The 26879-nt window shown below is 39.2% G+C and overlaps 1 protein-coding gene across 1 annotated transcript in view; it reads right to left on the bottom strand.

Annotated features, from left to right (window-relative positions):
* LOC124511442 (cytochrome b5 type B) overlaps positions 1 to 26026 on the bottom strand; it is a 37192-nt gene extending 11166 nt beyond the window's left edge. The window contains exons 1-3 of the mRNA XM_047078670.1: positions 25783 to 26026; positions 5854 to 5982; positions 5320 to 5349 (exon numbers count right to left, since the gene is read on the bottom strand). Coding sequence (XP_046934626.1) covers positions 5320 to 5349; positions 5854 to 5982; positions 25783 to 25944 — 321 coding nt within the window. The 5' untranslated portion in view covers positions 25945 to 26026. The remainder of the gene's footprint in view (positions 1 to 5319; positions 5350 to 5853; positions 5983 to 25782) is intronic.
* Between the last annotated feature and the right edge of the window lie 853 nt (positions 26027 to 26879).

Genomic DNA, 26879 nt, shown 5'->3' with positions numbered 1-26879 from the left:
TAGCCTTTTAATAAAGCTACTCATAACTGAAACTGTCTACTGCCTTCAAGTTCAATGCTAAATCAGTTTCCTCACTTACAAAATGAAAGGCTCGGACCAGATCAATTTTAATTCTAAAGCCATATTTAATTGACTTAACACAATTTTCTAACCCAAGGGTATTTTAGCAAAATCTACAATAGCAGAAGAAAAAAAAAAAATCTACACTAGCAGCCTTCTAAAGGTTAGAGAGAAGGAAACACTATTCTCCCATGTCTGGAAAGACTGACAGAGCATGGCCCACATGTAGACTTTTCTTATCTTACACCAGGTATATAAAGATATATTTTTCTAGATACTCTTCCAAGAGACACTGTGCCCTAAGTATGGACTTTTTTTGATATGGTTAAGAGAATGACAAAGAAATGTCATAATTGGCAAACATATGGGAAAGGATTTATTTGGGGGTCAGTGGGCGTGGTTTCACTATGAAAACTGTTTATGAAACATGAGACAATACATGCTTAAGGAATAGTGTACTCTGTCACCAGGACATAAATATTGGAAACAATGCACCAGAATTAGGATTACGATGCATTAAAATACATACATACATATATATGTATGTATGTATGTATGTATATATAGATAGGGCATTTATAAAATGTACCTTCAACCTCAATAGTTCATATTTAGATTTTAAATGGAAGGGAAATCTATTGCAAGGTATATAAGGAGCTTATGTTTTAATTCTTAAATTGTATGCTTGCTATTCCAAGAGGATTCCAAGTTTTAAAATTGGAAAAAGTGGATTTTAAACCACATGACACCTTTGGTAAAGCTAATGAGTATCTGGGTGGTTGAATACAGCTTTTTATTTAGAACACTTTGGTAGCTATGTAGCCAGCAACTTATGAAAAATAATTTTGGAACTTTTGGCCGCAATATGAATTTTACTATTAGTTTCTTAAAACCCAAAAAGTTTGTCGAAATACATGATTTCAACATTTTATAGTCCCTCCTATGGCCATGTGTGGATCTTGAGGGCAGCCTTCTCAAAAGCTCCAATGTATTAACAATTACGGTCTTATAAAGTATGTACCATCCCTAGAGGCAGTCCAGTCAAGTAAAAAATATTTCCCCACATATGGGGGCAAAATTCAAATGAAAAACACCCTTCAGACAAATTTCTGTAGGACCGTCTCAAGAACCCACTGTGATAACACATATAGGACATTCATAGAGTAATTTCTACTGGGACCAAAGAAGTGAAAAACTTGTTATACTAGAGGGCTGATTTGAAAACAATGTTACCTTGTCCTCCTAATACCTTCTCTTGCAAAACTACACATTATTTCTAAATAAAGTGTCATGAGGAGAAGGCATTAATCCTTGAGATGCCTCAGCAATGGGAATTTTGCCTTTCAAGAGGCTTTTGCCATTACATTCTATGCTTTATTTCAAAATACTACGTTACAAAAAACAAATGCTAGATGAAATCAGAACAATGAAACAACCCTACAAAATTATTTGGTAAAGAGTAATCTAAAGGGCATCGGCATAACCATTCCAAACTTTAACAAATTAGGTTGTAGGTATGACAGGAATATTAAACAATTCTTACAAGGAAATTTTTGGTACTATGCAACCAAGTAACTACATTACATAATTACAAACAATGTATTCTTTTTAGATTCTCTTCCATAAAACAGAAAGTAAACTGAATGCTATATGCATGTAAGAGAAAAATGTTGTGTAACAAAAGTCAGTAGCATCAGGAGTAAAAAAATAGATTTGCCTTTAAATGCAACTTATAGATTGCTTCTAACATAAAAGTTAAACTTCCTAAGTTAAAAAATGAAGTTTAAATAACATGTTAAGCCTTTATAGAGATGATATTATTTGTTTAAAAAAATACATCAAATCCTATTACAGCAAATGCGATCTTACTGAAATTTTTGTCCATGGAATATCGATAAAGAAAAATCAACCACAATAAAATTTTTAAGTAAAAAGAAGGTACAGAGCAAGATTTTTTTTTTAAAGGAAGGAATGATTGGTCTGCCTATCAACTGATCAATCAATGGATGGATCCGTCCGTCCATCTGTTTATATTTATGAATGCATATAGTCTCTTTGGAAGAGTAAACAAGAAAATGGTAGCTGACTACCTCTGGGGAAGGGAGCTCGGAGACTGAGAGCTGGAGATGGAAGGGAGTCATTTTATATACATACATACATAACGTATACATAAAAAGTATACCTTTTTGCACTATTTCAATTTTTCACTATGTACCATCATGTACTACCCATTCAACAATTTAAATGGAAAATGGTCCAGGTATTGAATCTATTTACTTCAATGATATCTGAAGCAGCTGAACTGTTGCCCAGATAACATCTACGGAATAAATCAGTGAAATGGTACCGACTTCTTTCGTCGGTTCGTGTTCGTGTGTACTGCATCTCCTGAACTGGTGGCACATCAAACAGCTACCCCACCAGTGAACGCATAATCCAAAGGGAGACGTGACTGACCACAGATGTGCCTAGGTTTCTTGAAGCGCAGGAGACGGGCAGGCCAAATGGCACAGAAAACTCAACGCACTTCTAAGGTGCGTTTCTATAACCCAAAGCATACCAGAAAAACGTTAACGCAAGTAGAAAAAGAAGACTGACGGCTTGCAGCATGGGGACTAATCCAGGGAGGAAGAGATTCAAAGAGACAGAAAGGTTTTTAAGTCTGGTTTGTTATCTGAAGACTGAAACAAGTGAGAAAAATATCTGTCCCCAGATTTGTAGTTTCTAAGCTTTTACATTTTAGTATTGTACTATTTCAGGGCCATGGACCTCGGGCATTATCAATCTAACAAGAAAACAATGGTGAGCATCAATTATTTACCTATGTTAAAGCAAAAGCAGTATGAAAGGCAGTTTGCAAAAAACTGAGGAAAGGTTCCAGATTTAGATTGTGTAATAGTACATTCTGGGTGGCTTTTATTTTATTTTATTTTATTTTTTAATTTTGCTGAGGGGGAGGCTGGAGGTGATAGTTTCAGGGAGGGAAGAGATGGGAAACTTTGGGGGGAGAAGAGAAGTGGAAAAATGAAGGAAAGGAAAAGAAAGAGAAAGGAAATGAAACCTTTGTCTCCTAAGGCAGAAGACATCTTTTAATTAGGCTTAAAAAAAAAAAAAAAAATCACTTCTTTGTAGAGGTTCAGAAACCCTTAACCAAAAGAAAGTATTAATGAAATGAATTTTACATCCTTCTCTTCATGGGGAATACAGAAAAACTAAGAAAAGAGACATCTACATCTTAGACACAGAAGTGCCTATTTAATTTGTAAGAAATAAATCTGAGGGACCAGGAATGTCTTCCTGGAACTGAAATCAGGTTGGACTATATAGCTCTATAAAAACCTATGTGTGGTCTTGAAATTTTCCCCAAAGGTTTTCCTTGCCCGATCTGCCTGAAGTACAGCACTGTGACTGAAAACACTCAATAACCTACTCTCTACTTAATGGAGACTGTCCTTTGGGTACAAGAGACATAACGAAAAACAGAGCTTTGAAAATACTGCCTTTAGTCACTCACTGTTTATATGAGGCAGGGGCCAAACTACATTTGGAAACTTCTAAATTATTATAGAATTCAGTGAGCTAAAAGGATTTCTTTTTCTGTATTTCTTACAAAAAAGTCCAAGGCTCAACAGTTTTAATTTAGCTGAGACATCTCTAATTAATTCTTTGGCCTACAAAAGGCAGACAGTGCTTTCTAGAAAACAGAATTCAAGTTCCCAAACTTTTCAAATGAAAAGATGGGCCTATCTTTCAGCAAGAAGTCTGGTGCTTGGCTACCTGGGTTACTTTAAGTGCAAATTCCCAAGTCCCACCTCCAGAGATTATGAATCAGTAGTAGCGGGAGCCCAGAAAATAGACATTTCAGACACATGCCCAGGGATTCGAACACAGATGGCCCACCGGACGGAATTTGAAAAACACCACTCTCCATTGCTAAGAATGATCCTAATCACATACTGAACTAGCAAGGAAGAAAAACAGCAACAAGAAGCAATTTGTAGAATTTCAGACATTATAATTCCACAATTTTTTCTATTGCTTTAATAAAGGGTGCTCTCATGACTGTTGTGTAAAAGTGGGTGATGGCTCCCAGATACATGGTGCATCTCTTATACAAATGGGAATATCCCCTGAATTAAATGTTTACTGTAACTGAGACCAATGTTTTCCAGACGTGTTCAAGATACTCAGCAAGGCTATGCATAGCTCCATCTTCACCTTCATCACGAGGGGAAGACAAACCAACCACCAATGCTCACGTAGCATTTAAAAAACCGCTTTCGTCTCCCTTCATAAACAATTCACCAGTTCAGAGTAGCAGAGTATAGCAAGACGGAAGAGTTAATTTCCACAGACACTTTGGACGGCAGAGCAACAGATGGCAGACACTGTCAAGCAGTCTCTCGAGTTGAAAGAATTCCTGTGTCTAGGCCAACTTCAAGTGCCGTATCAAACGTGTTCAGTGATTCCAGGCCAGTGAGGAAAGGGAAGCAAGAAGCTAGCAGAAGGAAAAGGGGAAGGAGCACTGCCTCCATGATGTTCTAGGTGGCAACTAAACTGCTGTCCCTTTAAGTGGGAGGGCAAGAGATGGAAGTCAAGAAATGTGTGATGCAGTCAAGGAAATGAACAGCCCTGCTTGTGGGAAGCAAAATGGCTTCCAGATTTTGTTCCTGGTAGGTCCTGCAGCGCACATTAAGGTTTTCAAATATTTAATCTTTTGTTTTTGCTGTATCATGGAGTAAATGAAATGGATGTAGGCCTATTTGAAACTGCATGACACAAGGATTAAATCTGGGTAAGAGGGACAGAAAGGCCCATTCTAGTAATTACTCCAGTCTGTAACTCCTTCAAAGACTTTCAAGTGAAAATCAACTTTCCAGTTATTTTCCCAACACAGAATTATTCTCACAGTATTTAATGTAAGAATAAGAAATACTCTTCTACAACTGAACCCATAAACTAATTTCCTTCAAAACCGTACAGAGCATGGCTTTAGAATTTCCTTTTTTTTTTTTTTTTTTTAAAGCAAGTACAAGCATGAACAAAATGTTTCCTACTGTTCAAGACTCAGCTATTCTTTTTTTCCTGAGATGGCACTGAGTCCAAGCTCCTGAAAAATAGGATTTTTGCTTAGGAAAAAAAGGAACACTTCTCTTGTTAAGATAATTAAAAAAACCAAAAAACAAAAAACATTCTACCTGAGTAAATAGAAATATAAACACTTGAAACACATGAGAGAAACAGATGATTTCTTCTTACCTTGCTACCACTTTCAGGTTTAAGGTCATTCTGTTAAAAAAAGGAAAACAAATAATATTTTAAGACATATCCAAAGGCATATCTCACTATATACTTGTCTCTAACCTTAGAACATGAAGACTACATTCTGGTAGTAGAGAATTCTGAGGGACGTCAAGGTCTGTGGAAGGGTATTTGCCCCCACATTCCCAACTATGAACCTACCAGGGTGCCTTGTTCGAATGTTCATAGTTACCACCTTTTGCAAGAAATTGCCAAGAACAATCAAACCATTATTTTAGAAAGAGATGTTATTAATGATATTACAAAAATCAATCAAAAAAACAAAAAATCCAAAACCAGTTCTCTTAACTTTTTAGATACTACATGTGTTGTTTTACATACAAGAAGCTGTATCTTAGCGCAGTAGGCCAAATGATTTGGGGGAATATGTAGCATGACAGCTGGGTTGATTTTCCATTTTATTAATTCATCCCTCTCCTTGTGTTTTGTGGCTAGTCAGCAGCTTCCTCTCCCAGTTCAGTTAGTTCTTACCGGATGCACATCACCGATATAGTACTGCTTGAGCATTTCTCTGGCATCAGAGGAGTGGCCTACGTCCTCAAAGCTTTCACTTGCATCTGCACCAGCTTGTTCCATTAGGACCTCTTCTCCCCCAGGATGCTACAAGGAAAAGATACTTGCTGAATAGAGTGCCCTCTGAAAAGCAAGCTAATAGAAGTTACTTTCCCCTCTTCCGCTCTTTTCTCTTTTCTTCCCTTAATGGGAGTAATGGGACAAATTGACATTGAATGCCACCTGATAGGATGCAATGGGAAAAACGAAACATGACTTCTGTGATATTTATACCAAAAGTATCTAAAATTGGTAGAATTGTGAGGAAACCTAGGACAGTAGCAAACTGAGAGTCTACAAAAGGAGTGGCCTGTATTCACCCAAAATAACAAGGTCACAAAAGCTAAGGAAAGACCAAAGAACAGTTCTGGATTGAAGGAGGCTGGCAAGATAGGACAACGAGGAACAACATGTGCTTCTGGCTGGATTCTTTCTGCCAACATTATCAACACGGCTGCAGAAACTCGAATGGACACTCTGGTCAAAGTACGGAATTCTTTATTCTCCCTCTGTCTCCTCTCCCTTGCTCACACACTCGCTCTCTCAAATAAACAATTTTTAAAAATTAAAATTAAAAATGTTTTAAATTCCCAAAATAAATAAATAATAAGTTAAATAAGTGGTACCAAAATAACTGCCTCTGTACCAAGGAGGTACTTCCAAGCGATACAACCCTGGACAAGTTACTAAGAAATTGAGATGTCTTTGTTTCCTTGTTTATAAAATGGAGATAATATGAGTAGGTATCTTAATTATTATTGTATCAAATCAGATCAGGATATGAAATACTTTGTACTCAGAGAAAGGTACAGTTTGTATAAGACGCTACCATCTGTGACTCTAAAAAACAGATATATACACGTGTACATACACATAAAATCTCTGAAAACAGAGGCACTGGACTGGCTTAGTCTTAGAAAGTGCAACTCTTGATCTCAGGGTGGTGAGCTGGAGCCTGTGGTAGGTGTAGAGACTATTTCAAAACAAAGAAATCTTGGGGTGCCTGGGTGGCTCAGTCAGTTAGGGGTCCGACTTCGGCTCGGGTCATGATCTCGCGGCCCGTGAGTTTAAGCCCCACGTCGGGCTCTGTGCTGACAGCTCGGAGCCTGGAGCCTGTTTCAGGTTCTGTGTCTCCCTCTTTCTCTGGCCCTCCCCCGTGCTCTGTCTCTCTCTGTCTCAAAAATAAATAAAGATTAAAAAAAAAAAAGAAAGAAATTAAAAAAAAAAAATCTCTCTGAAAACAATGAAAAGAACCTGGGAGCCAGGAGTTGAGGTGGAAGGAAGACTTCACTGTACACCTTTTGGAAATTCTTTTACCAAATTAAGTACTATCTGTCGAGAAAATATTTTAAAATTACATTTAACACAGTCCCTGCCTTAAACGTTCAATAAACATTTACTTACAATGAGCAAATTTAGAATTTACATTTATGACATGTCTAAATTTGTATTTTTTAAATATCAAGTAATGTTTTTAAGTAGTTACTTTTTGTAACAACCTTTTAAGCAGGAGTATTATCATCCTTATTTTAAACATGAATTCAACTAAGTATAATCTCCCAAAGTCACTTGCCTATGAGCTCCCTGAGGACAAGGATAACTTCTATTTTTGTCTCATAAAAGATCTCCATCCAGTGACTGGGTCCCCCATGCCAGTGCATAAGCAAGCTGTTTTAAAGCAAGACTGAGAAAGACACCACTCACCTGTCATTACAACTGAACTCTCTCAGCTGTAGTAAGCCATTAGCTTTGGAATTGTGTCCCAATGTGCCCTATATACCTCAACTATGTTAAGACGGTCTTTCCCTGTGACACATCCCAACTATTATGTTGCCTTTCGGAGCAAAAGGATGACAAAATTTCTTAGCAGCTTGAGATATTTCAGGAAGTGGTTTAATTTACGAATTCCTGCACAGCTTTCTGCACAGCTCTTTCTAGAGCGACAAAATCTACACTTTCACCAATCTCTCATCACTTATAAATAAATAAGAAAAAGTGCCACACTTAAATATGTATATATAATACATATCCATTGTTTCTCCTGTATATTCTTTTTTTTATTTTCATTTTAATTTTTTAAATGTTCGTTTATTTTTTGTGACAATGCAAGAGACAGAGTGCAAGCAGCGGAGGGGCAGACAGAGGAAGACACCGAATCTGAAGTGGGCTCCAGGCTCTGAGCTGTCGGCCAAGAGCTGGACGCAGGACTCGAACTCACGAACCGTGAGATCATGACCTGAGCTGAAGTCAGATGCTTAACTGACTGAACCACTCAGGCACCCCTCTCCTGTATATTCGATCATTTTAATCACTACACTACAATTTTTACTGAGTACTTATTTGATACAGTAGGCAGTGATAAAGATAAATTCATCCAGTATATACTGTCTTATAACCTTTCTTTCATGGAGGCAAGGAAGGTTGGAGAGGTAAAAACAAACAAACAAACAAACAAACAAAAAACAACCTTAGGTTTAGTGCCTCTCACTCCAATATGTGGTCTTAATACACATGGTTTAGAACAAGCAAAAGATTTCAAGGAACCTTTGTTACTGTTTTAGAACTCTATAAACTTCAGATAATATTTAAAATCAAATGGCAGGCCAGCTGGAGGCAGTGCACTAGGCCTGGGGTCACAGCACAACCCAGGCAAGTCCTGAGCCAAGGTAACGTGCAGGTTCGGGGTCTGGCCTGCAACCCCAACCAGACTGGCTCTCAATAAAGATGGCAGGAGAGACACCCAGCTGGCTCAGTTGGTAGAGTATGAGACTCTTGATCTCTGAGTTCAAGCCCCATGTTGGGTGTGGAGATTACTTAAAAATAGTATCTTATGGTATCTTAAAAACAAACAAACCAACCAACCAAAAGATGGCGGGCACCACGGCTCTGGATGGCTCTGGGTGGTCCTACCCATGTTCATCATCACCCTCCCTGTGGCCATGATCCACCACTATGTGTCCATCCAGCCCCAAAGTGACAAGAAGCTCACCCAGAAGAGTTCAAGCCCTCCATCGGGCTCTGTGCTGACCGCTAGGAGCCTGGGGCCTGCTTCAGATTGTGCATCTCCCTCTCTCTCCGCCCATCCCTCACTAGTACTCTGTCTCATTCTCTCTCAAAAATAAATAAAAACATTAAAAAAATTGTTTTTAAAAATGAGAGGGGCACCTGGGTGACTCAGTTGGTTAAGCATCCAACTTCAGCTCAGATCATGATCTCACAGTTTGTGAGTTCAAGCCCCACATCAGGCTCTGTGCTGACAGCTAGGAGCCTGGAGCCTGTTTCGGATTCTGTGTATCCCTCTCTCTCTGCCCATCTCTCACTAGTACTCTGTCTTTCTCTAAAAAAAAAAAAAAAAAAAAAAAAATTAAAAAATGTTCTTAATAAAAGAATAAAAACAAAAAAAAGAAGCTCACCCAGGACCAAGTATTTGACAGCTGAAGTCCTAATTCAAAGCATAATCCTCAGAGATGAAAATTATATTCCCAAACAGTCCTTCTGACATGAAAATACTACTTCTAACCACGCAGAGTAAGGATTTTTCAAAAAAACTAAAGGGAAAATAGTACTACCTTCTCCTACGAATGATCCCACTATGCTCACAAACATGGTCAAAGGGAATTTAACAAATGTTCTCCCAATGATTCTTAGTGGTGAATGGATAAACATGACAGACATGCTTAGGCTTTGTTACAACCAAAGACCTATTTCCACTGACCTTGTGTGTGGTTTTTTTTTTGTTTTTTTTTTTTTGAGAGAGAGAGATAAAGTGTGAGCAGGGGACAGGGAGAGAGAGAGGGAGACACAGAATCCAAAGCAGGCTCCAGGTTCTGAGCTGTCAGCACAAAGCCTGATGCAGGGCTCAAACTCATGAACTGTGAGATCATGACCTGAGGTGAAGTTGGACGCTTAACCAACTGAACCACCCAGGCTCCCTGTCCATTGATCCTGTTTTAAGCCTATGCTACAGTAAAGAACTGAACTATTCACATTATCTGCATCCTGGTGAATTCCACATCATGGTGCTTCTACTAAGCATTTGGGTTTTAGAGCATTTACTCTCTCCTTCTGGGCCAAGATAATGCCAATGACCAATCAAAAATAATACAGGCACAAATAAGTAACAATGATAAACTGATTACGTGTTACCGCTAATAATAAAAAAAAAGAAGGAGAAAGAGAAGAAGAAGAATGCAGGCACAAATGACTAGAGCAGCCACGGCCATGCCCACAGACAGCAACAGAGCTTTCAAAGCAAAGTGGAAAGTTTTGGAGCTAATGGATCACCAGTGGGCACTAGATGATGTCAAAGAGGAGCTCATGGCCAAAGACCTCCACTTTGAAGGCATGTTCAAAAAAGAATTGTACATCTGTATTTATTGAAGCAGGATTAGCTCTGTTGTGAACACACATTGTAGCCCTTAACCTTGTAAACTGAGCTGGGGCCTCTCAGAATAAAAAGGAGAACACAATGAGCTAGTGGACGTGCAGCAAGGATCATTCTTGTCTGAGCCAGGTTCCCCTTTATGTTTGAAACTAGAGGAAATGACTGTATTCTGGGTGACTTACAGTGAAAGAATTATTTTTAAGATGTTTAAAAAATTCCTTCTGGTGATAACAGAAAGGAAAGGCAGAGAAAGGAGAAATCCAAGCTAGTGATAATATACAAAAAACTTAGCAAAAATTCAATCTTTGGAAGAAACATTGCCAATTATAATAATTATCACGTACAATCAGCCTGATATATAAACCACAGTAAACTCCTGTTTCCTTGGGATCCAAATATCCTGAATTTTTACATCTAATTTATGCACTAGTATTTTAATAACTTCCTTCACAAACGTAATCATTTTCATTAATGAAAATTTAGAAACTATTTATGAACAAAACAAGTATCTCTATATTGTTCACCGTGAGCCTACAGAATCACATAAAGAGCAAATGTATTAAAACTTTATCCAAACAAATTCTTTTTCAGAGTGAATATTCAGGGCAGGGACGTACTTAACAAACCTCCTATGTCTCTTCATACTGTCCAGGGAAAACTGGTGACCCTGGGGTACTGACGGATTCTCAAGTGCCTTTAGGAATGATCATCTATAGGTTAAATAATGGGATATTCTTCATGTGGAGTTCAGAATAGATCAAATCAACTGAAAAAAAATCAATGTCTGGTAAGTCAACTGAACTTAAGACCCAGTTATCTGGCTAAGAGTTTACATATCATTATAAGAAGGTAGAGAGGGTAAATGTTGGCAGATACAAAGAGAAAGGATGTCCAGGAATAACTGCCTGGATTAAATGTCCTAGGAAAGTGGCAAGGTGCCATTTCTGTATCAACAGGTAAATGTAATTTGCATGTTGAGTACTGTAATCAAAGGTGAATTATTTTTGACTCTATAAATTAAACCACTTTGTTTTCTCTTTAAAAGACAAATCAGGGGGAGCCTGGGTGGTGCAGTCAGTTAAGCGTCCGACTTCAGCCAGGTCACGATGTTGCGGTCCGTGAGTTCGAGCCCCGCGTCGGGCTCTGGGCTGATGGCTCAGAGCCTGGAGCCTGTTTCCGATTCTGTGTCTCCCTCTCTCTCTGCCCCCCGCCCGTTCATGCTCTGTCTCTCTCTGTCCCAAAAATAAATAAACGTTGAAAAAAAATATATAAAAAAAAAAAGACAAATCAGGGGCTCCTGGGTGGTTCAGTCCATTAAGCATCTGACTTTGGCTCAGGTCATGTTCTCAGTCCATGAGTTCGAGTCCTGCATCGGGTTCTGTGCTGACAACTCAGAGCCTGGAGTCTGCTTCACATTCTGTGTCCCCCCCCCCCCTCCCCGCCCACCCGCCGACCCCTCTCCCCAACTCAGACTCTGTCCCTCTCTCTCTCAAAAATAAATAAATATTAAAAAAAATTAAAAGACAAATCAGTTTTATAGAAGTAAAACAGGGGAGGTCAGAATAAAATCTGTGGATCCAATTAATGTCAATATGCTAGTTGTGATACTGTACTACAGTTTTACAAAATGTTACCACTGGAGAAAATGGGTAAAAGGTATAGGGATCTATCTTTTTTAATGTTTATTTAACTTTGAGAGAGAGAGAGAGAGAGAGAGAGAGACAGAGAGACAGAGAGCATGCAAAAGTAGGGGAGGAGCAGAGAGAGAGAGAGACAGGATTTGAAGTAGGCTCTGTGCTGAGAGCGCAGAGCCTGATGTGGGGCTTGAACCCATAGACCATGAGATCACGACCTGAGCCGAAGTTGGATGCTTAACTGACTGAGCCACCCAGGTGCCCCTATTATTTTTTATAAGTACATATGAATCTATAATTATTTCAAAAATATTTTCTATTAAAAAATCAAGTTGAATTCCCTAATTATACACCCAAAAGAAATGTGTATACATACATGAACTCATACACACACACACACACACACACAAATGATCACAGCTGCATTATTTGTTATGACCCTGAACTTGAAAACCCAATGCCCATAAGCACAGTATGAATAAATTAAGGTATAATTCTACAGTAGAATCCTAATCAGCAATGAAAAAGAACAAACCACTGCAATATCCACAACATGAAAGAATATAGACAGGGAATAAAAGACACCAAACATAAAACAATATAAACTGTGACACTCTTATTTGTAGGAAGCTCAGAAACAGAACAAATCTATAATCTTAAAGTCAACAGAACATGTACCTCTGGGGATGATGAAGAAAACAGAGATTAGGAGGCACAAGGAGAGGTTCTAGCATGCTATACAGTTCTAGATGGTGGTTATCCAAATATGTTCACTTACTAGAGTGACACCATATGGCTAAAACTTAGGAATATACAACTAGTGGGAAAATAAGCTCCAAAATATCATATACACAACTACCCTTGCATATATAGTCAAATGATCTTCAATAAGCGATGCAATACCACTCACAATAGGGAAGGTGCACTCTCTTCAACAAATAATGCTGGGAAAACTGGATATCCACATACAAAAGAATGAAAATGGACTCTTATCTTACATCATGGACAAAAATTAATTCAGATGGACTAAAGACCTAAACAAAAGACCCAAAACTATAAAACTCCTAGAAGAAAATATAGAGGAAAAGCTTTAGGACATTGATTTGATAATGCTTTCTTGGATATGACATCAAAAGCATAGGCAACAAAAGCAAAAATTGACAAATGGGACTACATCAAATTTAAAAACTTTTATGCACTGAAGAACACGATCACCAAAGTGAAAAACCAACATGATGACTGGGAGAAAATATATGTAAATCACAAGGGTTAATATCCAGAATATATAAAGAACTCCTAAAATTCAACAAAAACATCAAATAACCTGATTATAAAACAAGCAATGGACTTAAGTAGACATTTATCTGAAGATAATCTCCAGATGGCCAGCAAGTATATGAAAAGATAGTGAATATGAGTAGTCACTGGGGAAATGCAAATTAAAACCACAATAAGATCCCACCTCACACCCACTAGGCTAATTATAAAAACACACAAACAAAACAACCACCACCACCATTGGGTGAAACCCAGAAAACCCAGAAAATAACAAATGCTGACAAGGATGTGGAGATATAGGAATACTTGTGGATTCTCAGGAAAGTAAAATGCTGCAACCACCAGCAATATCCATCTCCGGAATTCTTTACATCTTGTAAAACAAAAACTCTATGCACATTAACAATCTTTGTTTGATTTAAAAGGTCTCTTTCATCTGATATTAATATGTAGCCACCTCTCTCTTTTGGTTAGTATTTTCATGGAGTATCTTTTTCCATCCTTTCACTTTCAACCTATTCGTGTCTGGATCTAAAGTGAGTCTCCTGTAAGTAAATAAATAAATAAATAAATAAATAAATAAATAAATAAATAATAAAGTGAGTCTGCTATAGACAGCATATTGTTGGATCTGGTATTTTTATCCATTCTGCCAATCCTTGTCTTTTGATTTAAAAACTTAATCCATTTACATTTAAAGTAATTACTGATGGGGCACCTGGGTGGCTCAGTCGGTTAAGCGTCCGACTTCAGCTCAGGTCACGATCTCATGGTCCTTGAGTTTGAGCCCCTCGTCGGGCTCTGGGCTGATGGCTCAGAGCCTGGAGCCTGCTTCCGATTCTGTGTCTCCCTCTCTCTCTGTCCCTCCCCCATTTATGCTCTGCCTCTCTCTGTCTCAAAAATAAATAAACGTTAAAAAAAATTTTTTTTAAAAATTACTGATGAGGAGGGACTTAACTCTCTCAAAATTAAAAACTTTCATACATCAAAGACATTATCAATATAGTGAAATGACAAGCTATGGAATGGGAGAAAATATTTGCAAATCAAATATCTAACAAAGGATTGATGTCCAGAATATAGAAAGAAATCCAACTTAAAAGCAAAAAGACAAACAATTCAATTAAAAATGGGCAGAGTCTGATTAGGTTTTTCTTCAAAGAAGATACAGAGGACCAGTAAGTACATGAAAAGACGCTCAACATCATTAGTCTTTAGGGAAATGCAAATCAGACCACAATGAGATACCACTTTACACCTGGCTAGAATGGCTGTAATAGAAAAAAATAGTAAGTGCTGAAGACAATATGGAGAAACTAGAACTTTCTGGTTCTACTGCTGATGGAAATGTAAAACGCTGCTATGGAAAACAGTTTGGAGTTTCCATAAAAAGCACAGAATTGACATATGACTGAGCAATTCCACTCCTGGTATATAACCATATGCACTGAAAACAAGGACTCAGATACTCGTATGTCAATGTTCACTGCAATATTGTTCACAAATAGCCAAAAGATGGAAACAATCCAAGTGTCCATGGATGAATGGTTGAATGGACAAACAAAATGTGGTATATACATATAAGGGAGTATTATTCGGCCTTAAAAGGAAGGAAATTCTGATATATGCTACAACACAGATGAACCTTTAAGACATTATACTAACTGAAAGAAGCCAGATACAAAAGGGCAGATATAGAATTATTCAATTTATATGTGCTGCCTAGAATAGTCAAATTCATAGAGACAGAAAATACAACAGTGATTACCAGGGGCAATGGAGTTATTGTTTAATGGGTAAAGTTTGAGATCAGGCTGATGAAAAAGTCTGAAAATAAGTAGCGGTGATAATCATCTAACAGTGTGAATGTACTTAATGTCACTGAAGTGTACAGTTAAATATGGTTAAAATAATCAGTTTTATGTTATGTAGATTTTACCACAAGAAAAATTTTAAAAACCAACATTACGTTAAGTGGAAAGGATCCAGACACCAAAGGACAAATATTGTATGATTCTATTTATGTAAAGTACCTAGAATTAAGCAATTCCAGAGAGACAAAGCAGATTAAAAGTTATCAGAGTTAGAGTGAAGAGGTGGTAGTTATTGCCTAATGGTTACAGGGTTCTGCTTGGGGTGATGAAAAGTTTTAGAAACCGATATCGGCATTAGTTGCACAACACTGTGAATGAAATTAATGCCACTGAATCGTACAACGAAAATGGTTAAATGGCAAATGTTATGTGCTATATATTTTGGCACAATAAAAAAATAATAAGGCTACGTTTACATACCTATAATTAATATTAGCCAAAAATTTACTTTCATCTGAATCACAGCAAAACAAAACAAGTGAAACCAAGAGTTCCAGGGTTAACTTGAATAATCTAGATTGGTGGCCTACACTATTGAAATCTATTGGACAATCATAATTTTCTCCCTATTTTTATTCAGTGTAGCTAATGTAAGGCAGTACATATTTCCCGTTTTTTCCAGGACCTGCTTTACTTTTGAATCTCATATGAATTTACAAAAAATTATTTTGACTTGGAGAGCATTTGTAGTTTTCACACTAATGGATCTTGTCCCAGCTTTTATTATGTAAGCAATTACACTGGTTACAAATAAAATTTTTTAAATATACTACACAGCAATGAAGATCACAAACTTTCAAAAGGGATGAAACAATGACTGGGATCCATTCATTTCTCTCTCAATCCAGCAATAATCAAGTGAAATACTTCAAAGATACAAAGGAAATTTTGTGAAGTCCTCTGGTGAAGGATTTTAGTCAGTTCATTTGTTCAAAGAATCTTCCTTAAGTTCATTTCCTATGTATTACTGAAAAGAGGACAGAAAATTTATGTTGTAATACACGAAAGAGAGAGAACAAATTACTAACAGAAAATGCACTTCTAGGGCACCTGGGTGGCTCAGTCAGTTAAGTGTCCGACCTTCGGTTTCAGCTCAGGTCATTATCTCGCGTTTTCATGGGTTCAAGCCCTGCGCTGGGCTCTGTGCTGACAGTGCAGAGCCTGGATGGGATTCTCTCACTCTCTCCCTCTCTCTCTGCTCCTCCCCTACTCATGCTGTCTCTGTCTCTGTCTCTGTCTCTCTCTCAAAGTAAATAAACTTAAAAAAAAATTTTTTTAATGTTTATTTATTTTTTTGAAAGAGAGAGACAGAGTGCAAGAGGGGGAGGGGCAGAGAGAGAGGGAGACACAGAATCGGAACCAGGCTCCAGGATCTGAGTTGTCAGCACAGAGCCTCACGCAGGGCTTGAAACCATGAACCATGAGATCATGACCTGAGCCGAAGTTGGACACTCAACCGACTGAGCCACCCAGGCGCCCCAATAAACTTTTAAAAAATAAAAAAGTAAAGAAAATGCACTTCCGGATTACTAATTCTATGCAAAGGATGGAGGACAGATGGTAGAAAAGAAGAGAACGGGAATAATGACAGTAATGGAATAAAAATCATGATGGGAAGAAATTACACAAATTCTCTGTGAGTGGAAATCCCTTAATGATGTCATAAAAATGTAACAATAGGGATATGCTAAGGACCACCTGACCAGAAGCATTAAGATTTCAGAAGCTGCAAAATTAGGCCAGGTGATGAGAAGAAGGACCTCTAGCCAAAAGATCCAAATAAGATGTGGAGGCTGAGATTTTGGAGAGGACAATAACCACTTTCTGAACAACAGTCGAACAGTGCAGAGAAACAGGATAGACCTGAACGGTGAACAGGGGGAAATGGTGCGGGTCCACAGCATTTGGATTAGAAAGAACCTAGTAAGGCAGAGGTGCCATCCAGGAGAGACTAACTTGATGGTTGCCAGAAAGGGTGTAACCCTGGCAGTCACCACTACCCAGGGTCCAAATTTCAGGTCTGCAGATCCAAACATAACTTATCCACACTAGAATAAATCTCACTGCTACAGATTCTCAAAATTCCTTAGGTATCTTCATAATATTCGTTTATTACGATTGCAATTATTTATTTGATGTCTTTGTTCATCTGTTAGACTATAATCTCCATAAGAAAAAGAACCATGGTGGGGCGCCTGGGTGGCTCAGTCGGTTCAGCATCTGACTTCAGCTCAGGTCATGATCTCACGGTTTGTGAGTTCGAGCCCCACGTCCCCGTGTCAGGCTCCGTGCTGACAGCTCAGGGCCTGGAGCCTGCTTCGGACTCTGTGTCTCCCTCTCTCTCTGCTCCTCCCCTGCTCACAATCTGTCTCTCTCTCAAAAATAAATAAAAATTAAAAAAAAATTTTTAATAAAAAAAAAAAGAAAAGGGACCATGGTTGTCTTTTTCATGGCTGTATTCTAGAACATTGGATGCCTGGAACACAGTGAGATCTAGAGAGCCCTCACTCTGTCCTCCTTCCCTCCCATTTCCCCTCTCCCCCTCTCTTCCTCTCGGGCATGTATGCCACACCCATGCCCACAGGCAAACGAATAAATGAAAGTCCATTTGTTCATCCAGGGCATCTCACCTGGACAGTGCTAGAGATTAAATTCTGCCTCATTTGATTTCTAGCTTTCCCTAGGACTAACCACTTGAAACTACTCAAGGAAAGAAAAGTATTCTTCCTATAGATTTGTTCATTTCGTAAGTTAGAGGACAACCAAATTGTACTTTCTTTTAACCAATTCTGGTAAGAATTGGTATTAGTCAGGCTCTGAAGCTTTCAGGGATACCCTCAGTACCCTGCTATCAAACCAAGCCTGCATTCTCAGTCTTTAAGGCAAGATTACTCTCTACCTTGTGTGACAATTACCTGTGCACAGATCTCATTCTCCCTTACAAGTCCAAGACATCATTTTTTTTAAGTTTATTTATTTTGAGAGAGAGACACCGAGAGAGAGAGAGAGAGAGAGAGAGAGAGAGACAGAGTGAGAGAAAAACCCAAGCAGGCTCCGCCCATCACTGCGAAGCCCATTGTCATGGGGTTCAAACCCACGAACTATGAGATCATGACCTGAGCCAAAATCAAGAGTCAGATGTTCAACCGAACGAATCAACCAGGTGCCCCCAGGTCCAAGACATCTAATTCACCTTTACATCTTCAGAGCATCTGCCACTTAGCACCCAAAAGATGCTGCAAGGAACAAATACATTTTATTATTTTTTTAAATAAGTTTACTATTAATAAAAATAACCTCAATCAACCAACCCTCAATCAACCAACCAATGGTCCTTAACATTCAGCTCTTTATACCAGGCACCATAAGTCTTCATATGCATTATCTGTATTAATTGTCCTAACTCTGTGGAGTAGGTACTGTTATCTCTATCTTACAGATGGGAAAGGGCCTTTGCAGAGCTATTTGCCCACAGTTACACAACTATTAGGTAAAGCACAAAACTGAACCAGACACTTGGCCCCCAAAGCCAGCATCCAGACATTACAATTATATTTCATATACACAAAGAACAAAATTTCCTTTAAAAAAACAAAAAACAAAAAAACACTGTTACGAAAATGAAAAGGCAAAATACAGATGGGGAGAAAAAAGTCATGATACGTATAAGGTTAACCCTTACACGATGTGGGGGTTGGGGTGCTGTCAAACCCCATCCCCCACACAGCTGAAAATCTGTATATAATTTTGGACTCTCCAAATACTTAACTACTAATAGCCTACTGTTCACCAGAAGCTTTACCAATAAGATAGTCAACACATAATCTGTATGTTATATGTATTATACACTGTGTTCTTACAATAACATAAACTAGACAAAGAAAGTGTATTAAGAAGATCATGGGGTGCCTGGCTGGCTCAGTCAGTAGAGCTTGTGACTCTTGATCTCAGGGTCATGAGTTCAAGACCCACAGCGGGCATGCAGCCTACTTCAAAAAAAAAAAAAAAAAGATCATAAGAGAAATTACTATATATATATAAAAAAAAAAACCAACCATGTGTAAATGGACCCATGCAATTCAAATCCGTTATTCAAAGGTCAACTGTATCTGAAAGGACTTGCATCCAGAATGTATGAAGAATGTTTTTAAGTCAATAAGAAAACAATCCAATTATAAATGGGCAAGACTGAACAGACACCTTACAAAAACCCATACAAATGGCCAATCACACCATGATGACACTCAACATCATTAGTCATCAAGGAAATGTAAGTTAAAACCACAAATTCTATACTAGCACACACCCATTAGAATGGTTAAAGTAAAATGACAAATACCATGTGTCAATGAGGGTGTGGAGAAACTGGAAAATTCATACACTGCTGGTGGGAATATAAAGTGATATAGACAGTTTGAGAAAAGGCCTGACGTTGCTTAAAAAGTTAAAAAAAAAAAAAAGTATGACCCAGCAATCTCACTTTTTATTTAACCAAGAGGAAAGAAAATACGTGTCCACACAAAGCCTGGTACATGAACTCTCACGGCAGTTTTATTCACAATAGACAAAAAATGGAAACAACCCAAATTTCAATCAACAGGTGAACAGATAAACTTCAGTACAATCATACAATGAAATGAACACATAAAATTAAAATAAGATAAAAAGCAATAAACAGGAACTGCTGATACAGAAGAAAAACACAGATAAGTGAAGCCAAAGACACTAGACACAAAAAAGTGATACCACTGTTCTAGAATGTTAGAAATCAAATCAATGGTTGTACAAGAACAGAGTGACAGATACATTCTATATACTGTGATGGTGATTTCACAGGTGAGACATTTGTCAAAACTCACTGAACTCTACATATAAAATCTGTACATTTTTTATAATGGTTATTCATTCTGGAGAGAGAGGGAGAGAGGGAGAGAGGGAGAGAGAGGGAGAGGGAGAGAGAGGATGAGCAGGGAGGAGCAGAGGGAGAGAAGGACACAGAATCCAAAACAGGCTCCAAGCTCTGAGCTGTCAGCACAGAGCCCGACGCAGGGCTTGAACTCACAAGCCGTGAGATCATGACCTGAACCAAAGTTGGATGCTTAAACGACTGAGCCACCCAGAAGCCCCCATACTCTGTAATTTTATTCTATGTACATTCGATCTCCTTCCCTTAGGAGAGGGGAAAAAAAAAACCTAGAAAAATATTAATAACCCAAATGTTTATCAATAGGAGACTGCTTAAACAAATTCTAATCCATACAACAAATTCTATAAATAGGAAAGTATTCCAGGAAGGGATATGTAAAGATTCTGAAGATTTACACTTAAGTGAGAAAGGCAAAGCACAGATCAATGAGGATGTTATGTTAGCTTTGGGGTAAAAAGAGTGGGAGTGACCACATTTACTTTTGCTTATATATGCAAAACAAAACTCTGGAAGGATACACAAACAACGGTAGTTAAATTTAAGAGGCAGTAGAACTGGGCAGATGGAAAGAAGGCTTTTTTCACAGTGTACCTGTATACCCTATTTAAAAAAAAAAATTTACCTGGGCACCAGAAAAAGGTACCTGCTCTAAACTTCCCTTTATCACATTCCCAATCATTCCAAATTATATCTAAAATGTGAAAGAAGGTAGCATAAAACAGACCTAATTCCATACTCAGCAGCCTGAGGCAAATCCTGATGTAATAGGCATACACAGATCAGGGGTGCCCCGGGTGGCTCATTTGGTTGAGCGTCTGACTTCAGTTCAGGTCATGATCTCACGGTTCGTGGGTTTGAGTTCTGTGTTGGGCTCTGTGCTGACAGCTCAGAGCCTGGAGCCTCCTTCAGATTCTGTGTCTCCTCTCTCTGCCCCTCCCCAACTCACTCTGTCTCTCAAAAATAAATAAATGTAAAAAAAAAAAAAAAAAAACCACACAAAAAAACCCCCAGATCAATTAATAGATACTATAATTTCGTTAAGGAATACTACGATTGGGGCATCCAGCTGGCTCCGTTGGAGCATGCGTCTCAAACTATAATTCTATTTCGCTATTTATTTGTACATATTTGTATATATTGGTATATGCACAGAAGATGTAGAACAATTCAAACAAATTCTTGGAATTGAAAGTTTTACTTTCTTCCATTCTGTGTTGCTTTTCCCTCCAACCTTTTCTTGACTTCTTGGCCAAAATCATCTACTTGAAAAATAAAGTGCTTTCTTGTTGGGATGAGCACTGGGTGTTGTATATAAGCCAGTTTGACAATAAATTATAGTAAAAGAAAAAGAAAAAGAAAGTGCTTTAATGTCACCCCCATCTTAAAAGGCTTCAGTGGTTTTCCAATACATTTAGGATCAAATTCTACCTACCCTGCCTGGCCCGGCTCCCACCCACCTCTCTGGCCGTTCTTGCCCTTCATTCGCTACCCCAATGGCCACAGCTGCTTTGGGTCCCACTGACGGACCAAACTCTCACTTGCCTCTGCAAATACTGTGGGAATGCTCTTTTCTCTAGTCTTCCCAACTAGTTCCTTCTCCTCAGCTCAGTTACCTCACAGAAGTTACCTCACAGAAGCTTTCCAGAAAGCTCTTTTTAAAGTACATCTCCCCACCACCCCCAATTTTCTTTCCCAACTCCTATTTGGTTTCCTTCAAAGAAAGCACCATCATTGAACGTTTGTCTCCTTTTGTTTTGTCTCCCGTGGAAGAGGAGCTTCAAGAGGACAGAACCATGTTTACTTTTATATGCCACCAGGACCTAGTACCACAGCACCTGACAGTCAGCACCTACACTGTGGAACGAGTAAAATGTTATCCCATCTGTAGGCAAGTCCTAAGGTAGTATTCCCACTCATGACCATGGTCACTAAAAAACACATACAAAACCTCAAAATATCACAATGTATTATTTTAAGTTATTCTTTTCAGTAATGGTTATTTATACATAAGACAACGGCGCCCAAACTTTTCTTACCTGTGATACACGGTACGAAAATTAGAATACTGACTGAAACCAAGGCTCACAAAATCATACTGACCCTTGCGAAGGGAGTTGTACTTTGTTATTTTCTAGCCCAAGTCATAAGACAGTATAACCATTTTTCTGTGACTTTTCTATACTACTAAACAGCGCAAAGACAAAGATGTGTACTACTGCAAGGTTCTGGGTTTTCATTAATGATTTCAATAAGTCAAACCCATACCACTAATTCAAAAATGCAAAATTAATGTTAGGGGAAGGATAATTCAATTACATTACCAATTCTAAATCATCACATTCAAACTCCAGAATAACATTATAAACATATTCATTTAAAAAAAAAAAAAAAAAGCAACCTACAGACACAGGATATTCAGATTAGGGACCTCTTTCTAAGGAGAAGCCCCGAAGTATTTCAATTATAAGAAGGATGAGAGCTGATACAGGTCCTCCCACCTCATCTAATAGCAATCCTATTCTTCCAGACCTGCAGGCCAAAAACTTTGGTGCCATCTTTGACTTCTCTCACTCCTCAAATCCAGTGCATCATCAAATCCTATTGGCTCTACCATCAAAATACATCCCAAATCTGATACTTCTCACCATCCCCCATTGCCACCAGCCTGGCGCAAGCTACCACCCATTGCCCAAATTACTACAATAGCCTCCTTCCTAACTGGACTCCTCAATGTGGCTTTTGCCCTCCTTCAGTCTCTTCTAAACATTGCAGAGGGATACTGTTAAACCATGAAGTCACATCATGTCACTCCTCTGCTCCAGTTTGAGTTCCTCTCCTAAAAGTCAAAATCTTTCATGAAGCCTACAGAGCTGTACTTGCTTGATCTGCCCTCACCTGATCATGCAGACCTCATCTACTACTCTCCAGCCACTACAGCCTCCCTCACTTGTCCTCCCAACACTAGACATACTCCCACCTCAAGGCCTTTGAACTTGCTCCCTCTGCCACTCCCACTCTTCCTGCAGATATCCACATGGCTAGCTCCCTTAAACTTCCTTCTGGCCTTTACTCTAGTCATTCTCTTAATAAAACCAACTCTGGCCATCATACCTAAAATTTCAACCCCTCACCCTCACACCTTCATTCCATATACATCCACAGTCCTCTTCTCTGCTTTATTTTTCTTCTTAGAACCTACCACTACCTAACACAGCATACATTGTATTTACTCTGCTTATTGTCCACTCCCCATCGACTAATCTGCATGAGGGCATAAATAGGGCATATCCACTGCTGTCTCCTCAGCACCTACAACAGTATCTGGCACATAACAGACACCTGATAAATATTTGAATGAGAAAATAAATGAATGAACAGGCTTGGAATGAGCAAGATAATAGGAACAGAGAAGACAGATCAGGTAAGTAAGAAGAGTTAATTGCAGGTAAAGATCTGTGGCTCAAACTTCACCTGTGATGTTTCTGGCTCCATCAACATGTGGGAACCCAGTCAGCAGCCACTACTCAGGGTTGAACTAATGTTCAATCTTGAACTAACATCCACTACAAGCACTGAATGCTTCTTCAAGTTCATTATGTATTCTAAGTCAATCAAGAAGAAATTTGGGAGAGGAGCACTTGGCTGGCTCAGTCAGAGGAGCACACGACTCTTGGTCCTGGGGTGGTGCATTTGAGCCCCATGCTGGGTGTGGAGATTACATACATAATACATAAATGAGAAATTTGGGGGAAATGAAACCACAAATGAAAAACATCACCTACCGTTATGAATTATGCACGCTACCACCCACAACTGAAACTTACAATGAGGCATATGCCTAAGGACCTAAGGCCAGAATTTTGAAGTAATGCTATGTAGACAAGAGAAATCAAGGGATCTATCTAAACCAGATTCTGCCACTAATCAAATGTATGACTAAAATCTCTGTGAACCTGTTTCCCACCCTGTTAACATAAGGATCACTACATCCAAGTCACTCTCAACTAGTCATCCAAGGATGAAGTAATGGGAAAGTACTTTTAAAGTACTGTTTTAAAAGCATAAAAGGCCATACCCCATACAAATACAAGTTACTAAATTCTAAGATGTTAACTTACTGGCCATTAAGAAGATTTATTAAAAACAACGTCCTTTTGGGAAACTTCACATTTCAAAACTTTTTATAGATTTATAAATCAGGATGTAGGGGCATCTGGGTGGCTCAGTTAGTTAAGCAACTGACTGTGGCTCATGTCATGCTCTCACAGTTTGTGGGTTCGAGCCCCACAGCAGGCTCTGTACTGTCAGCTCAGAGCCTGGAGTCTGCTTTGGATTCTGTGTCCCCCCCCCCCCCGCCCCTCCCCTGCTTGCACTGTCTCTCTCCCACTCTCTCAAATATAAATAAACATTAAAAAAAAAAAATTAAATAGGGGCGCCTGGGTGGCTCAGTCGGTTAAGAGGCCAACTTCAGCTCAGGTCATGATCTTGTGGTCCGTGAGTTCAAGCCCCGCGTCAGGCACTGTGCTGACAGCTCAGAGCCTGGAGCCTGTTTTGGATTCTGTGTCTCCCTCTCTCTGATCCTCCCCCGTTCATGCTCTGTCTCTCTCTGTCTCAAAAATAAATAAACGTTAAAAAAAAAATTTTAAAAAAAAAATTAAATAAATAATCAGGATGTAGTGATTTCTCCCCTAGGCTCCAAATTAAGAAAATATATATTTTACTAGCATATTTGCTTCATAAAAACAACTAACAGAAATGAAGTTTTTCTCAGTTACAACAAGGTTATACTGCACAAGAATTTCCAAGGAATTAACCGCAAGATTATTAATCTATTACTCAACATGATACACATCAAAAACATATATATGTTAATATGTATATATATAAATACCTCGAAGTGTCAAGGATTGGGGTGGGAGCAATGACTGCCAAGGAGCAAGAGAGAACTTTTTAGGACGATGGAAATGCTCTATCTTAATTGGGATTTTGATCACAGGGTGAATGCATTTGTCAAAACTCATCAAACTGTACATTTTAAATGGGCACATATTGTATGTCAATTACACCTCAATAAAGTTAGTTTAGATACATTAAAAGTCTATCCTATTCCCTTAAACTAAAAAAAAAAAAAAAAAAAAAAAAATCACTCAGTTGCACCATGGTCTCAAGAACTTGCATAATGAGATCTATTGCAACAGGTTTGAAGATTTAACAAAGAGGATGTCAATGGCCAAAAAAGTCAACTCATGACCTTCCGGCCTCAGGGTTAACTCAAATTAGAAAAAAATAAAAGCAGCATAATCAGGGGGTAAAAATGTCAGCTTCTTATAAAAACCAAAAATGCTATTAGTTAGGAAGACACAGCGGAAATAGCACAGGTTTGGAGCCCTTCAAACCTAGGTTAGAATGGTTATAGGCTGTTAAGCGTGTGACCTTGAGAGCCCTCAGTCTGGAGGCTCAGTTTCCCTTTCTGTAAAATGGGAATAATGATGGCTTAAGAGTTTGCTCTAGGGCACAGTTAAGTGCTCAGTGTATGATATGCAATTCATGATACTAATGAAGACCGGAATTTAGCGCTGGCATGCAGATCTAAGACCCCTCGGTTTTCGTCTAGGGGAATCGTGGCTACTTTTCGCCCTCCGCCAGGCTTCATTTCTCTCCTATACATATCCACCCTGCTGCTTCTCTAGTCCAGACCGCCCCTCTCCCGTGCAGTTCCCAGGGCCTGCGCCCCACCTCCCGGGCCCCCACCTCGTTAAGGAAACGGGTGATATCGTAGACTCGCCCGTGGATCACCAGCCATATCTCCTTCATGGAGTTGTGCTTCGCCACCTCCTCCAATCGATAATAGGTGACGGAGGTCTCGACCCCTTGCCCTTTCCCATCGTTGCCGCTTGCTTCCACAGTCGCCATTGGGCCTGAGACACCTCTTCTCCACCACTAACCCGGTTTCCAAAGCTAACTTCCTCGAGGCGGGCCCTGAGCTCAGCTCTCCCCGGCTTCCGTAACCAGGGCCGTCGGTGGGCTCCTGGCAACAGCCAATCATGCTCCCGGATAGTTCCTGGTTCGTTTTCTTTTCACCAATGAAACAACGGATTCAGTTTCAAGTTCCACCCACCCCTCGCCCGATCCTTGGAGCGTAGGCCTGGTTCGAGGTCCGACTAACCAATCAGAATCGTCCATCCCTCCAATCTCACCAATCACATGCAGAGATTTTGCAGAGACGCCTAACGGAGACGGATAGACAGGTGTTAAGCAAGAGAGGTTTCACCTTCACTCCGCGTTGCCGCCTGCACAGTGTTGGAAGAGGAGGCAAAGTCTCCATTTTCCTGTTTCCTTCCCCTTCCCTTCCTTTCGCCGTGGACCTCTTGAGTCACACGAAGTTTGTTTTCCCCCACCTTTTGCGCGGCCTGTATTTCAGGGCGGGTCTACATCTTTGTTTGCAGTCTTCAGACTGTGATCTGTTGTTGCCCGTCTAAGTCTCATTTTCCTAACCAATAAAATGAGCAAGATAACCTCATCCCTGCAGGGAAGTTTGGCCGATTAAGTGAGGGAGTGTATCTCTACAGCGCTTGACACAGTAATCAGAACATAAATAACAGCAGTGCTAGAAAAAAGGGGGGGGGCATATAATTGGCCTAAGGCCATGGACAGGTAGGGTATGGCGTATCCCAAGTTTCTGACAGTACTGAGAATCTGATTTTGTTATACATCAATTATATTTTAAACGTTTGTTTATTTTTGAGAGAGAGAAAAAGAGAAGGAACAAGCGGAGGAGGGGCAGAGAGACAGAGGAAGACGCAGAATCCAAAGCAGGCTCAGCGCTGTCAGGGCAAACCCTGACATGG

This window comes from Lynx rufus, unplaced genomic scaffold, assembly GCF_022079265.1.
Source record: "Lynx rufus isolate CCGP_SWC_20201006 ecotype Redwood Valley unplaced genomic scaffold, mLynRuf1.p SCAF_16, whole genome shotgun sequence".
In the NCBI taxonomy this organism is placed as follows: domain Eukaryota; kingdom Metazoa; phylum Chordata; class Mammalia; order Carnivora; family Felidae; genus Lynx; species Lynx rufus.
This window is presented reverse-complemented; position numbering and strand designations above follow the sequence as displayed.